A 14,670-nucleotide genomic window follows, 5' to 3' on the forward strand; every position below is an offset into this window, starting at 1 on the left:
TAACAGAGATATTTATTGTAGCGTTAAAGATGTATGTCTGTGTGTGAGTGTGAATGCGACATATAAGAACATAATCAAAGACAGGCCGTCGTACAAAGAAAAGTATGTATGTGTATGTGTATTATTACAGCAGATAGAAAGAGTCAATAACACGTGAGCAATTATACCAGTTCTTGGGTACACAATAATATGAATCTGTATGTGAAGTGAGTTGGCTGAGTTTGGCAGAGCTGATCACTAGTTGTGATGTCGTGGCATCGATGCCGGGCCGTGATTCTTGTTATACAGATGTTCGTCGCTGGCTGAGAATTTCTTGTCTGTTTAAGAACTCTTGTCTGTTTATTTATCGTGGTGAAGCTGAGTCACCTAACAGAATCGAAGAGAGAGATGTGCCGCGGTAGTTTGGTGTGGTGTACATAGTAAGTCGTGTTGACGCTGGTGGAGATTGATGCTCGGTAGTAGTAATCGTAGAATCGTGTTGGTCATGACAATGATGCTGGATAGTAGTCGTAGACTCTTGTTGCTGATGTGGCGACGGCGGTGGTCATCGTTGGCTGGACGAAGCCGTTGAAGTGGTCGCTGGAACTGCTGCTGCTGTCGTGTGGTACACGGAACAGTCTCTGAGAGAAACTGGACCGAGACCAATTTGTGGGGTATGAGTTGATCTATATATAGCGTTAAGAGGGCTCCAAATGCCTTCAGAATTTTACTCTATCACGTGACCTTATTAGGGGCCGTGATTGGTCAGTTTGCGTTCTGGCGGGCAAGGTTCGAAGAAGTTGCCGATTCGAATAATAATCAGTCACGTGATGACAAGGAATGGGTTCTCTACTACGCTCGCATTTATTTATATTTAAATGAGAAGATTGTATGTAATGGCGATAGTAGTTTGTATCTAATGGCGGGAGGTAGTTTCACTACATATATATATATGTGTGTGTGTGTGTCTGTGTTTGTGTCTGTGTCTGTGTTTGTCCCACTAGCATTGCTTGACAACCGATGCTGGTGTGTTTATGTCTCCGTAACTTAGCGGTTCGGCAAAAAGGGACCGAAAGAATAAGTACTAGGCTTACAAAGAATAAGTCCCGGGGTCGATATGCTCGACTAAAGGCGGTGCTCCAGCATGGCCGCAGTCAAATGACTGAAACAAGTAAAAAAAGAAATATATAAATGCATAACGCTACAACGCATATGTAATATTTTGATGACAGAGACCGGCGACTTGGCGTGTAAAAAAAAGAAAGTAAGAGGGAAGTCGGACTTCTTTAGCATACAATTGGCTCCTTTGTGGTGTTTAAGACATTCCTCCACGGCTACGTCACTGTCGTCATAGCAACTACTGACGCACACAATGTTAGAAACTGAAGGATAAAACGATAGAAAGACTATGAGAGATAGTGGGGTGAAATGAAAAGTGTAAGAAAATAACGTATAGGAGATAATTAGAGAGAGGGGGGGATGAAACCCTTTGGAGAAACTAATATAACGAAAAAAAAAAATAATAAATAAACACGGTTTCAAACGGTGAGTGCGTATTGAAAAGTTTAATTTTAAAAATGAATTGCAAGAAAATAAGGAATAGGATCGTATGGAAAAATTGAGAAATAGGGCGATAAGAAACCAATTTATCAACTTTTTCTGTGACTCCAGTTATTATTACATTAAATACTTTCCTACTAGAGTTTATGGGTGCCACCTTAGCGTGCGGTCTACTCAGCTATTTACAATTTAATGTGATGTTTAACTCTAACCCTAACCATAATCCCAATCCTTTAACCCTACCCCTGATTTTGAACCTAACACTAACCCTAACCTTACGCCTAACTCTAACTCTAATCTTAAACCTAACACTGACGCTATCCCTACCCTAACCTTAATCCTAAATATTTTTATACTAAAGTTTATGTATCACTTTAGCATGCGATCTACCTGGCCATTTATACTTTAGTGTGCACTTTAACCCTAACTATAATCCTAAACCTGCCCCTAACCCTATCCCAAACCCTAACTCTAATCCTAAATACTTTTATACAAAAATTTATAGGTGTCACTTAAACATGCGATCTTCCCGGCCTATTACATTTTAGCACGCGACCAATATTTTTAGACCCAGTCTGCCACTGACCATAACCCAAACTGTAACCCAAAACCTAGTCTAAAACCTAACAAGAACCCTAACTTTAAGCCCAACCCTAAACCTTAACCCTAACCCTAACCCTAATACGTGCACTTTCCCTAAATACTTTTATACAAAAGTTTATGGATTCTACTTTAGCATGTGGCCTACCGGACCATCTACATTTTAGCATGCAGTCTTAGTGACTTTTATAATTTAGCATGCGGTCTACCTGGCCATTTGCTAGCGACGCGTTGTGTCCTTGAGCAAGACACTTTATTTCACGTTGCTCTGGTCCACTCAGCTGGCAAAAATGAATAGTCCTCGTATTTCAAAGGGGCCTGCCTTGTTACATTCTGTGTCACGTCGAATCTCCTTGAGAACTACATTAAGGGTACGTGTGTTTGCGAGGAAAGATTTGCAGAGATATATAGCAACTGGTAGCTGTTGGCTGCACATTCTTCATAATCAATCGATATGTGTCCTGTACTGGATTGCATAGTTCGATTATCGTGCAGGGGTCACCAATTGTAGCGGGTCTGCGCAGTTCGTTTCGTTATGAGGGCACCAGGGCGAGACATAGATAGGCTGGACTCAGAGGTGTAGCAGGTTCTAAAATTGGGGGCAGCGAGCACTTAAAAAAAAAACGGCGCTGTGACGCATACCAAACAATTTTAAACCCATTTCCCTTATAGTTCGCGAAATATTTCATTAGTTAAAATATACGTAATTGTATTCTGCATTCATTAATTTCATCTTTCAGTAACAATGTCAAGTGTGACGTGAAAAAAAATGGAACTCCATGGGATCGTCCAGTGTCGAGTGGTTATGACGTCAGATTTGTTTTGGCTTTTCAGATGTCAGCAGCCACCAACACATCACAGGGGATTGACTAAACGGTTCAATAACACGGGGGAGGTTAGTCAAATAAAGTAATGACTCCAAAAAGTTCTTCCAAGTCCATGCGACTAACAGAAAAGAGTGAGTGATAGATAGAGGGAGAAAGAGAGAAAGAGAGAGAGAGAAGGAAATGGAGGGAGGGAGAGATTTGACTTTTATTGCACAAGTGAACTAAAGAGTTAGACAAATGAATTGTTGAAAAGATGCCAGTCTCTCCCCAAATTAGCTACGTCACTGACCGTTCGATTGTTGTGCACGCCGAGCACTTGACTTATTATTCTCTCAATTGACACATATCGTTCTTTCAGTAGATGTTGCAAGCTTTAATGTTTTGATAAAAGAGTGGCTGATATATTTCTCCTTTTAAAACATCTTGTTTCATATCCAGTGTAATCTTTTTCGGTTCCTTTTCGCCCTGCAGCCTTCAGTTCCGCTTGATGACACACACACAAACACACAGAGAATAATTCGAGTGAAAAGCTCGTAATGTACATATAGGAGCTTTTAGTGTTGTGTGGCCATCGCTCTAGTAGTTTTCTCTGTATCAAATGTCAATGTACAGCGTTTATATCAAAATACAGCCTTGAGACTCTTGGTTATACTCGGTCGAACGCCTGTGATCGTGCATACAACTGGGATGTAAATCCGTCTTTACTTCGGTATGTACCTATGTGTTCTTCTAATGTTGTCTTGTACATGATAGCGATTTCATTGACCCGACCTTGACGCTTTACTATTTAAGTACCCGATTCGCTTGAATCCTGAACTTTATATATATATATACATACATACATATATATATATATATATATATATATATATATATATATATATATATATATATATATATATATATATATATATATAATAGAAATATGTTACAAAAACAAAATAGAAACTACATGTGGAAATGTAAGGGGAAAGTAAGAAGAAAAATAAGCGAAAATGCACATTGGAAATCAAAAAAAGTAAAGGTTCTTTATGAAAAGTAACGATAGATATATATACAAGTAAATGAACTGAGGTAGGAATAAAAGTAATAAACGTTATTATTGTGAATTGTTAAAGGGATTCAAAAGCATACCGGTTTCGTAATGTTACTAATATGTATATATATATAGATAACTAATATATATATATATATAGTCCAAAGAATGGACTAAACGGAACAGGAGGATACATGTGAGCTGAAAGAGTCGCTGAAGAGGTCACAGATGAGTGACTAAAGATTTCCAGACAATGGTCATAAGGCAAAATAAAAACAATATATATATAAACGATGTATCACAAATGGACATGTAGGATGCAGAAACGTATGTCGTGATACATAAATTAGGCCTATAAATTTCCATCCCCAAGTCATTATATATATATAATGATCCCACAAAAAACACATACTGCCTACAGCGGTCCCAAAAGTGGTGCCCCTTTAAAAGTGCCGTCCGAGACGGACCGCCCCTACTATTTCTAAAGGGGAACCACTATAATAAAAAAATATAACTATATGAGTGTACGCCACACCGATCGACTTTGTTTCCTCATAGCTTTCTGAAAAATTATATATGTGTGTTTGTGTGAGTGTGCTTGTCCCACCTCACCAACATCGCTTGACAACCGATGGTGGTGTGTTTACGTCCCCGTAACCTAGCCGTTCGGCAAAAGAGACCGATAGAATAAGTACTAGGCTTCCAAAGAATAAGTCCTGGGGTCGATTTGCTCGTCTAAAGGCGGTGCTCCAGCATGGCCGCAGTCAAATGACTGAAACAAGTAAAAGAATAGGGAATGCAAGAATATATGTGTGTATGGGGGGGGGGGGGGTAGTATGTATGTATGTATATACACACACACATACACACTAGTGTAGCTTTAAATTTTTCAGAAAGTTATGAAGAAACGAATTCAATCGGTGCGGTGTACACTCCTGTAGTTATATATTTTATTATATTTTACTCAGTAAATGAAAATTAAAAAAACTATTAATAGAACTTTATCTGTACTGTAGTACAACATTTAACACCTTCTTTGTCCAGAAATCCTTCCTGGTTTGCAAAGAAGCGTGACTGGCATGAACCTGATCGTCCAGCCCTGACCTCCACAACTTAAGGCTCAACTCGAAACACAAAGGACAGTTTCAACTTACAATAATCATACTATATAAATTTTCTCGGAAAGCGCCGTGTTTATATATATATATATATATATATATATATATATATATATATATATATATATATATATATATATATATATATATATATATATATATATATATATATATATATATATACACATATATAAACACGGCGTTTTCCGAGAAAATTTATATAGATATATATATATATATATAACACTATGACACAACAGTAAAACGGAGAAACCTGAATTCATTCATACGTATCTCTCAATCACACTCTCTCTCACACACACACGCGCGCATGCACATACATTAACAGTTATATTCATGTCATGTATAAAACGCAATTTAACATTAAACTCAAAGATTACCTCATACTTTTTAGTAGAGTGAATATTTAACTAACTTTTATAAGGAGAGAGTCGACTGGCTTCGAAGTTTTAGCCGAAACTACGAAGTCATCTGTGTTAAAGTTTTTTTAATACAATCTCATCCTCTCACTTTCTTTCTCCTCCATATATATATATATCTGCTGATTGATCAGAGGCGACACTGATATAATCACTATAAAGTGGTCGAATATTTGTTTTTTTTATACAGGAAGAGAGAGAAACTAACAAAGACTGGTTATAATAATAATAATAATGAGAAGGAGGAGGATCATGATGATGATGATGATGGTGAACAAATAACGCACTTCCTCCGTCGTTGTTTCCGAAACTGAAGCTGTGAATAGAAGAATTGATTCAACCATACAAACTGCAGCAATTGCTAAGGACGCCAGAGCTGACCTCCACGTCACTACCATCACCGCCACAAGCACCACCACCACCACCATCAGTGACGTTACAGTTCACCTCTACATCGCTGACACCGCTGATACCACTTCTACGCCGACGACCTTGAGGTTTGTTTGTTTTTTGTTTTTCGTCTTCCTCCCTGCTCTATTTCATCTATCCCACTGATTTACACCGAAAGCCGTTTATTACTATCACCGATAACGTTATGAACCGATTATTTGCTATCAAAATTAGTGGGACCCTAACTCTATTTGCATAATGTAATATTAAGCAGTTAATACCGAAAGTCTTCGTTCCAAACTGATCACAGTAAGCGGCTTCCACTCTATATAATATACATATCTATCTGTTAATGTCCAATCTGTCTATCTATCTATCTATCTATCTATCTATCTATCTATCAATGTTGTTCCCTCCAATGTCCAATCTGTCTATCTATCTATCTATGTTGTTCCCTCCGTTGTTGTTTAGTCCTAGGGCATCCCCTGACTAAGCAAACCTATGATCATCAAAGACCTTACAAGAGTGACCAGGTCATGTTTCTTTTAGGGTATTGTCTTTTTGTGAACAACTAGTATACTTCTACCTTTTCAAGAGATCTTAGGCTGTAATTTGAGAAAGATTTGGCTGCTATTTCTGCTTCATTCTATCTTTGTCTCTCATGTATGTTGGCCGCTGTTCGCCAATATTTCATCTGGGGAGCTTATTTATCTGCATCATCGATTAAAGAGGATAGCAAATATGATATTTACTAGAGAGCCCGTCACTACAAAAATAAATATTGAAGCGCTGAAACCATAATTCTATATTATAAAGTGGTGAGTTATGTATATATATATATGTATAAGAAACAGCGAAGTGTTTTATATACTTTGTCGTTGAAAACAGTCATTCATATATTCAATGAGTTTCGTAATATATATGATGACACCATAATACTTTTTTGGATAGTTCCATTGGACCTGTCTTGGCTATTCGCGATCCATCAAGAGTGCCTGTACGTCTCTCGACCGATTACAAATAGTATCTATATCACACACCACCGTAAGTGATATTCTGATTTTCCTGCACTCAAATATAGGATGATCACGACTGGATTGCCTTTGATCAGGACTGGCCAGCGCATAAACAGCTTTGATATCCACACTATTGTTTGTCCATTTCTTTCCCCACCCTCTCTCTGTATCTATCTATCTATCTATCTATCTATCTATTGATTTGTCGATCTATCTATCTTTCGACCGATTGATCTATTAAACGATCGGTTTGTCCATCTAACTTTTTATCTGTCAGTATTTCTCTCGGTTCTGTTCGTCTCTCCCTTTCTATTTATCTCACTCTCCATTATGTCCGTCACAGTTTACATGTCCCTATTCTATTGTTATGTCCATTTGTTTCTAATCTGTTTTTTTTTTGTTTAACCCGGGGGTCAGTTCTTATAGAACAGTCCTGTGCTACATACACGTAGGTAGTCGGCCGGTCTATGAAGCAAGACCTACAGACCCATCTTCTCAGTCATACCATATCTCTGCCAAACCGAGGACCACGTGCTAACTCCGACATGCCTTGAGGAATCGTATGAGACGCAGTGTGACTCTCTGCGACACCATACTACACTCTCTCTATTGTCAAGTCTATTTCTGTTCGTTCGTTGAATCCCTGTTGTGACTACAATGGAAACCGGGCGTAGGGGACCCAGACTATGACAATTCCTCTACTTGTTTGTGGTGTGCATCCTAGTACAATGTTTGGCACCATTGAAACTATTAATGTTGCAGCAATTTTAGTGTGTGTGTGTGGTTGTTTGTCCTGGCTAATTGGGAAAGATTGTGGTTTTAGTTCCGTAGTAAAATACCGAAATCATTCGTATTGTTTAACTTTCATTTTCTGATATGAAAAAGTTAATGCTTTTAGAATTACTGAGGTTTAGTTTATTTTTCTCTTTCGTTTTCTCACAATGCTTTCATTCCAAATGACCAGATACAGAAATATAATCGGAAAATTAAACGTTTGCTTACGGAACGATGACATTTTCATCCTCAAAATTATTAAAGACAACATATTTAAAAATTCTACGGAAACGTTCTACTTTTTGTCCCAGGATGACTTCAACCCAAAAGATGGACCAGGTACAGAAATATAAATGTATAAATGTAAAAGAATATTTGTAATTACATTTTTAGCATTAAAAGAAAAAAAGAAAGAAAAAAAAACCCAGAAAATTAAAACTGCTTTACACTTCTTCTGAAAGTAAAAAGTACAAAACTAACCAATGCTTTCATGTGCCGGTCTGCACATCACCCTCATTATGTTGTTCGTGTATTCTGTGATACGGGTCTGTGGAGTTTTGTGGGTGTTGCATATGTTTGTGTCAGTGTGAAACTCATTTTCCGTGAAGCGACTGAGAAGTGGAAGATTCTTACGACAGCAAACTATGCCCTCATATGTTCAAGGAGTCTAACACTTTTAGTACTTTTGTTGGGCGGAATTCTGGTTTAAGCACACTATTATAACCCCTCGTAATTTTTTTAAATTTTGGGGGGATTTTCAGAACATTTTTGTTGACCAGCTGACAAGTGGTTGACAACCAGCGTACTACTATCGAATGATCGCCAATTTGTGTTCTACACGGAATTTATACGATTATGTGAAATTTTTTTTTAAGTGTTTGATTTAAGGGAGATTTAGCTATTGTTTTTAGAACACCCCATGACCACCTTGTATGGCCGGTTACGTGGTGTGCTTCGATCCAGAATCCATAACTATCCTCCTGTATTTTCATTTACCCAGTATTCACCACCCGTAGAGTAGTGGAAGGATGTGAGCGTAATGTCATTTTGGTTTGACGTTGTCTGCGTTTTGTGTGGTTAGTGGGGTGGAAAAGTCTTATAGGTATAGGCCGAAAACAAGTAGGTGGTAGGGTGGATCCTGTGGCAGTTTCATTCAGGGTATTGCGAGGTCTAGAGACGTCATTCTTGTACTCTACATTGGCTTCGCGATATTAGTTGTTGCGGTGGTGCGTGGCTTAGTGGCTAGGGTGTTAGGTTCACGATCGTAAGATCAGTGGCGGCCCGTAGGTAAGATTAGTGGGAGCGCTGCTTCAGAAAATTTTTAGCCGTTGTTTTAATATTGTGTAAAAAGAAAATTTATACATACACTTTTGCTGAACCGCTAAGTTACGGGGACATAAACACACCAATACCGGTTGTCAAGGGATGGTATTGGACACACACACACACACGATGCTAGTGTCCCTTGACTGGTTCCCATGCCGGTGGCACGTAAAAAGCACTATCCGAATGTGGCCGATGCCAGTACACTCTGACTGGCTCCCGTGCTGGTGGCACATAAAAAGCATTACCTGAATGTGATCGATGCCAGCGCTGCATGACTGGCTCCCTGTGCCGGTGGCACGTAAAAAGCACCCACTACACTCTCAGAATGGTTGGCGTTAGGAAGGGCAGCCATCTATAGAAACAGTCAGATCAGATTGAAGCCTGGTGCAGCACCTGGCTCTTCACACCTCAGTCAAACCATCCAACCCATGCCAGCATGGAAAACGGACGTATATATGACGGGCTTGTTTCGGTTTCCGCCTACCAAATCCACTCACAAAGTTCTGGTCGCCCCAAGGCTATAGCAGAAGACCCTTGCCCTAGGTGCCACGCAGTGGGACTGAACCTGGAATCATGTGGTTGGGAAGCAAACTTCTTACCACACAGCCATATCTATCTTTATGTTCTGAGTTCGAATTTCGCCGTGGTCGACTTTGCTTTCCACCCTTTGGGAGGTCAATAAAATAAGTACCAGTTGAGTACTTGGTGGTGGTGGTGGTGGGGTGCGGTCAATGTAATCGACTATCACCTCACCACCACAAATTTCAGGCCTTGTGCCTATAGTAGAAAGGATATTAAATAGTCTTACTCTTTTACTTGTTTCAGTCATTTGACTGTGGCCATGCTGGAGCACCGCCTTTAGTCGAGCAAATCGACCCCAGGACTCATTCTTTGGATGCCTAGTACTTATTCTATCGGTCTCTTTTGCCGAACTGCTAAGTTATGGGGACGTAAACACACCACCATCAGTTGTCAAGCGATGTTGGGGGGGGGGGGACAAACACAGACACAGACACACACATATATATATATATATATATATATATACACGTACATATATACGACAGGCTTCTTCCAGTTTCTGTCTACCAAATCCACTCACAAGGCTTTGGTCGGCCCGAGGCTATAGTAAAAGACACTTGCCCAAGATGCCATGCAGTGGGAATGAACCCGGAACCATGTGGCTGGTAAGCAAGCTACTTACCACACAGCCACTCCTCCAGCTAAACTATTAAACTATTTTCTTAATTCAGTATGAAAATGTTTTTTTATTTTCCAAAATGACCAGCAACTGTTTTTTATATCTGTCCAGTTGAATGAATGCCATCTGCTCGTTTCATTTTAAATACTGTTCTTATTCTTTTATTCTTTTTCCTTTATTAAACTATTTTCCTTGTATATTGCAATAAATAAGTAAATACCAGTAAGAAAAAAAAAAAAAGAAAAAAAAAAGCAAGTGTTACAATCAATAGTCTCTCTTTTCTACTCAATACAATAAACATTTTATTCACTACACTGGTCCTGTTATTTGACACAATCATAAAGTATATTGAATATATATGCCTTAGTGTGTATGTGAGAATGAGTGTGTTTGCACGCATGCGTGTACGCATGTGTGTACGTGTATGAACATTTATCCCTACTACAATAAATACAATGTTTCAGATTATTTGATTAAACAAAACTCAAAGCTCTCTGGCTGTGTGCTAAGTAGCTTGCTTACCAACCACATGGATCCGGATTCAGTCCCACTGCGTGGCACCTTGGGCAAAACCTTGTAAATGGATTCAGTTGACGGAAACTGAAAGAAGCCTGTTGTCTGGTATGTGATGTGTGTCTGTGTGTATTTGTCTCCCACCACTGCTTGACAACCAGTGTTGATGTGTTTACATACCCATAACTTAGAAGTTCAGCAAAAGAGACCAATAGAATAAGGACCAGGCTTAACAAAAATTGAGCACTGGGGTCGATTCATTCAACTAAAGATAAAAGTTGTTCGAGGTGGTGCTCCAGCGTGGCCACAGTCCTGTTGTTTGACACCATCACAAAGTATTTTGTATATATCAATGCCCCAGTGTGTGTGTGTGTGAGAGAGTGAGTGTTCGCATGTGTGCGTGTACATGTGTGTGTATACTATTTACTCTTTTATTTGTTTCGGTCATGTGACTGCGGCCATGCTGGAGCACCGCCTTGAGTCGAGCAAATCGACCCCAGGACTTATTCTATCGGTCTCTTTTGCCGAACCGCTAAGTTATGGGGACGCAAACACACCAGCATCGGTTGTCAAGCGATAATGGGGGGGGGGGAAAGGAAACACAGACACACTAACACACATATATATATATATATATATACATACATATATATATATATGATGGGCTTCTTTCAGTTTCCGTCTACCAAATCCACTAACAAGGCCTTGGTCGGCCCGAGGCTATAGTAGAAGACACTTGCCCAAGATGCCACACAGTGGGACTGAACCCGGAACCATGTGGTTGGTAAGCAAGCTACTTACCACACAGCCACTCCTGCGCCGATATTTTCAGAATGAGATGGCAGTGTAGGTGTGAGAGGCTGGATCTGGTCAGTCTGAAGATAAAACAAGTAGAACATGGGCTAAATGTGGCCAATTTAAATGCTAAAGGGTTAATTGGCAAAATACAACCATCCGTAAATCTAACAGTATGTACAGACGTTGATATTTGTTTATTCCTGTTACATTCTACAGGTCCTAATCATGCCTGACAGCCATGATAATTGCCAGGAACTATTGAAGAAGATCCAAGATGAGTGCAAAAACAAAGGCCTTCCTGATTTCATGAAAAGGGAGTTCACCATGTTGCCGGCAACTACTGCGCAAAACAGTTCCAATATTCCCAAGATACGACTACTGCAATGGAATGTTCTAGCACAAGGTAAATTTCTCCAAATAAAAATTCTCTATTAGCTTCTGTCTCTTTTGTGCGTCTGTTTCACTAGGCTGTAAGGACATCATTGCCAGCTTCTTTCCGATAGTTTGATAATTTTAGGCTGGTTGTTATTGATGTTTAGCTCCAGGTCAAGACCTGACCCAACACCCCTTTCATTGAAAGCGTTCCAGCTATGTTATTATCTTCTTCTGGTTCTGATCTAACAAGCCTCCATGATTGTATATATGAGTATGTATGTTGAAATATGTATATACATATATAAGGAGGTGTCTTGTGTATATATATATGTATGTATATACATACATACATACATACATACATACATATATACAAGATAAGGCATAAATAATGGTCATTATATATTTGTTTATTGTAGTAAATTATGTAGATTTTCACTAAATTAAAGAATATTCTTTTCTCCTCTACGCGCAAGGCCTGAAATTTTGGGGGAGGGGGGGCAGTCAATTAGATTGACCCTAGTACGCAACTGTTACTTAATTTATCGACCCCGAAAGGATAAAAGGCAAAGTTGACCTTGGTAGAATTTGAACTCAGAACGTAAAGACAGATGAAATACTGCTAAGCGTTTCACCCGGCATGCTAACATTTCTGCCAGCTCGCCCCATCTTAGTAATCTGAACAATATTGTTAGCCTGGTGTACTAAGAGAGAACTTATAAAGTATTTTGCCTGGATTAATAATGACTCTGTATTGTATATACAGATAGACAGACAGGCATATAGACTCGGACAGATAGCTAAGAAAGATTGAACTGTTTTCACTGTTGCATAATTCTGTAATCCAGTTATTTTTCTCTCTTTCAGCATTGTCAGTAGGAACAGACAATTTCATCTTGTGTCCTATGAGTGCACTTTCTTGGGATACAAGAAAACTTCGAATCCTAGAAGGTATTCTAAACAACAATCCAGATGTTATCTGTTTAGAAGAAGTCGATCACTTTGACTATTTATCCTCACATTTGACATCTGTTGGGTATTCTGGAATTTTTCAGCCTAAACCAGATTCTCCTTGTCTGTATTTAAGCAACTCTATGGGACCTGATGGTTGTGCCTTATTTTACCGAAAAGATTACTTAAAACTGTTGGATTTCCAGAAAATTGGTCTTAAAAGCGAAGATGGGAAGCTGATGAACCAAGTAGCCATTCACTGCTTGTTGAAGATTATTTCTGGTGCTGAAGACGGCAAAGACAAATTCTCTGTAATTGTCACTCATTTGAAAGCAAAAGATGGCTTTGAGAAACTACGTTACGAAGAGGGTAATTTCATCTTGGACTATATCCATAAGAATGCCAAATCATGGCCAGTTATTGTCTGTGGAGACTTCAATGCAGATCCCATGGAGGAAGTCTACAAATCTTTCTCAAAGAGTGATCTTAAACTGTTTAGTGCCTACACAAAATTGTCAGACGAAGGCAGTGAACCATCATATACAACGTGGAAAGTGCGTGATTCTCCAACAGGACCAGTAGAAATTTGTCGGACTATTGACTACATATGGTGCAGTCAAAAGTCTTTAGAAATTCTTTCACTGCTCGATCTCCCCAAAGATGAAGACGTTGGACAAAACCGTCTACCTTCACATTCCTACCCATCTGATCATCTTTCTTTAGTTTGTGACTTCCAATTAATCTAACATCTTCATTGAGTTGTCATTGCCTTCTTCTTTTTCTTCTTCTTCCTTAACATTTCTCCTTCTTCATTGCCTCTTCTGCCTCATCTTCATCATTAATATGTTTTCATTTGCTTTTCTATTCCTCATCTTCTTTCCTACTCCCCCCCCCCCACACTTTCTCCTTCCTTCTTTTTTTCTCTCCTTTATTTTGCCTTTTTCATCTTCTTTTATGAATCTCACCAACTCCCATTTCTGCAAATGTGATATACATATATTTTACAAGAAACAAAATTTTAACAACACAAAATTACACAGAATTAATTTAAACAATTAAAATCACTGACACACAAAAAAAAAATCAAAGTAACATAAAAAAAAAAAAATGAAAAAAATACTCACCTAAACTCTCCTGTACAGTTTAACACAAACACTTTTATCAAGTAAATATATATACTGTACATTTCTAATCATATTATTCAGAAAATTATAAATTTTAAATTTTGACTCCTATTTTGCTTGTCTATTTTTATTATTTATCTTAAAATTACCCATCATTCTATTGCAGATGTTTATCTTTTTTTTGACAAGAATTTTGTGTGTTTGTAGTTGTTTAAAACCCATGGCAGTTTTGATTCATCAAACTGATGATGTTGATACCCGTGGGGGTGTGATACTTTGTAAAATTCGATTTTGATTTAGTGGAGCCATTTGATATATATAGATTAACCAAATAGATGCACATGTATGAACTGCTAATTTAACGGTAAATGCCACAATAATAATTATAGATAAAATTTCTTGATATATATATATATATATATCATCATAATCATCATCATCGTTTAACGTCCGCCTTCCATGCTAGCATGGGTTGGACGATTTGACTGAGGACTGGCAAACCAGAAAGCTGCACCAGGCTCCAATCTGATCTGGCAGAGTTTCTACAGCTGGATGCCCTTCCTAGTGCCAACCACTCCGAGAGTGTAGTGGGTGCTTTTACGTGCTACCGGCACGAGGACCAGTCAGGCGGTACTGTCAACG

The 14,670-nt window shown here is 38.6% G+C and overlaps 1 protein-coding gene across 5 annotated transcripts; it reads left to right on the top strand.

The window, feature by feature from the left end:
• Window positions 1-3,027: 3,027 nt before the first annotated feature.
• LOC106875999 (nocturnin) lies at window positions 3,028-14,139 on the top strand. 5 transcript variants are annotated; one of them, XM_052972508.2, is made up of 4 exons: window positions 3,028-3,675; window positions 5,751-6,057; window positions 11,795-11,981; window positions 12,821-14,139. In XM_052972508.2, exons 3-4 carry the CDS (start codon window positions 11,804-11,806, stop codon window positions 13,648-13,650), a joined length of 1,008 nt encoding a protein of 335 aa, XP_052828468.1. In that variant the 5' UTR covers window positions 3,028-3,675; window positions 5,751-6,057; window positions 11,795-11,803; the 3' UTR covers window positions 13,651-14,139. The 5 variants fall into 5 exon arrangements, with proteins under 5 accessions (XP_052828468.1, XP_014779847.1, XP_089217990.1 ...); XM_089361864.1 differs by lacking the exons at window positions 3,028-3,675; window positions 5,751-6,057 and adding exons at window positions 6,059-6,259; window positions 7,931-8,079; XM_014924361.3 differs by lacking the exon at window positions 3,028-3,675 and having other exon boundaries at window positions 5,382-6,057.
• The last annotated feature ends 531 nt before the right edge of the window (window positions 14,140-14,670 follow it).

The sequence above is a fragment of the Octopus bimaculoides genome, chromosome 13 (genome assembly GCF_046866305.1).
Source record: "Octopus bimaculoides isolate indiv1 chromosome 13, ASM4686630v1, whole genome shotgun sequence".
NCBI lineage: Eukaryota > Metazoa > Mollusca > Cephalopoda > Octopoda > Octopodidae > Octopus > Octopus bimaculoides.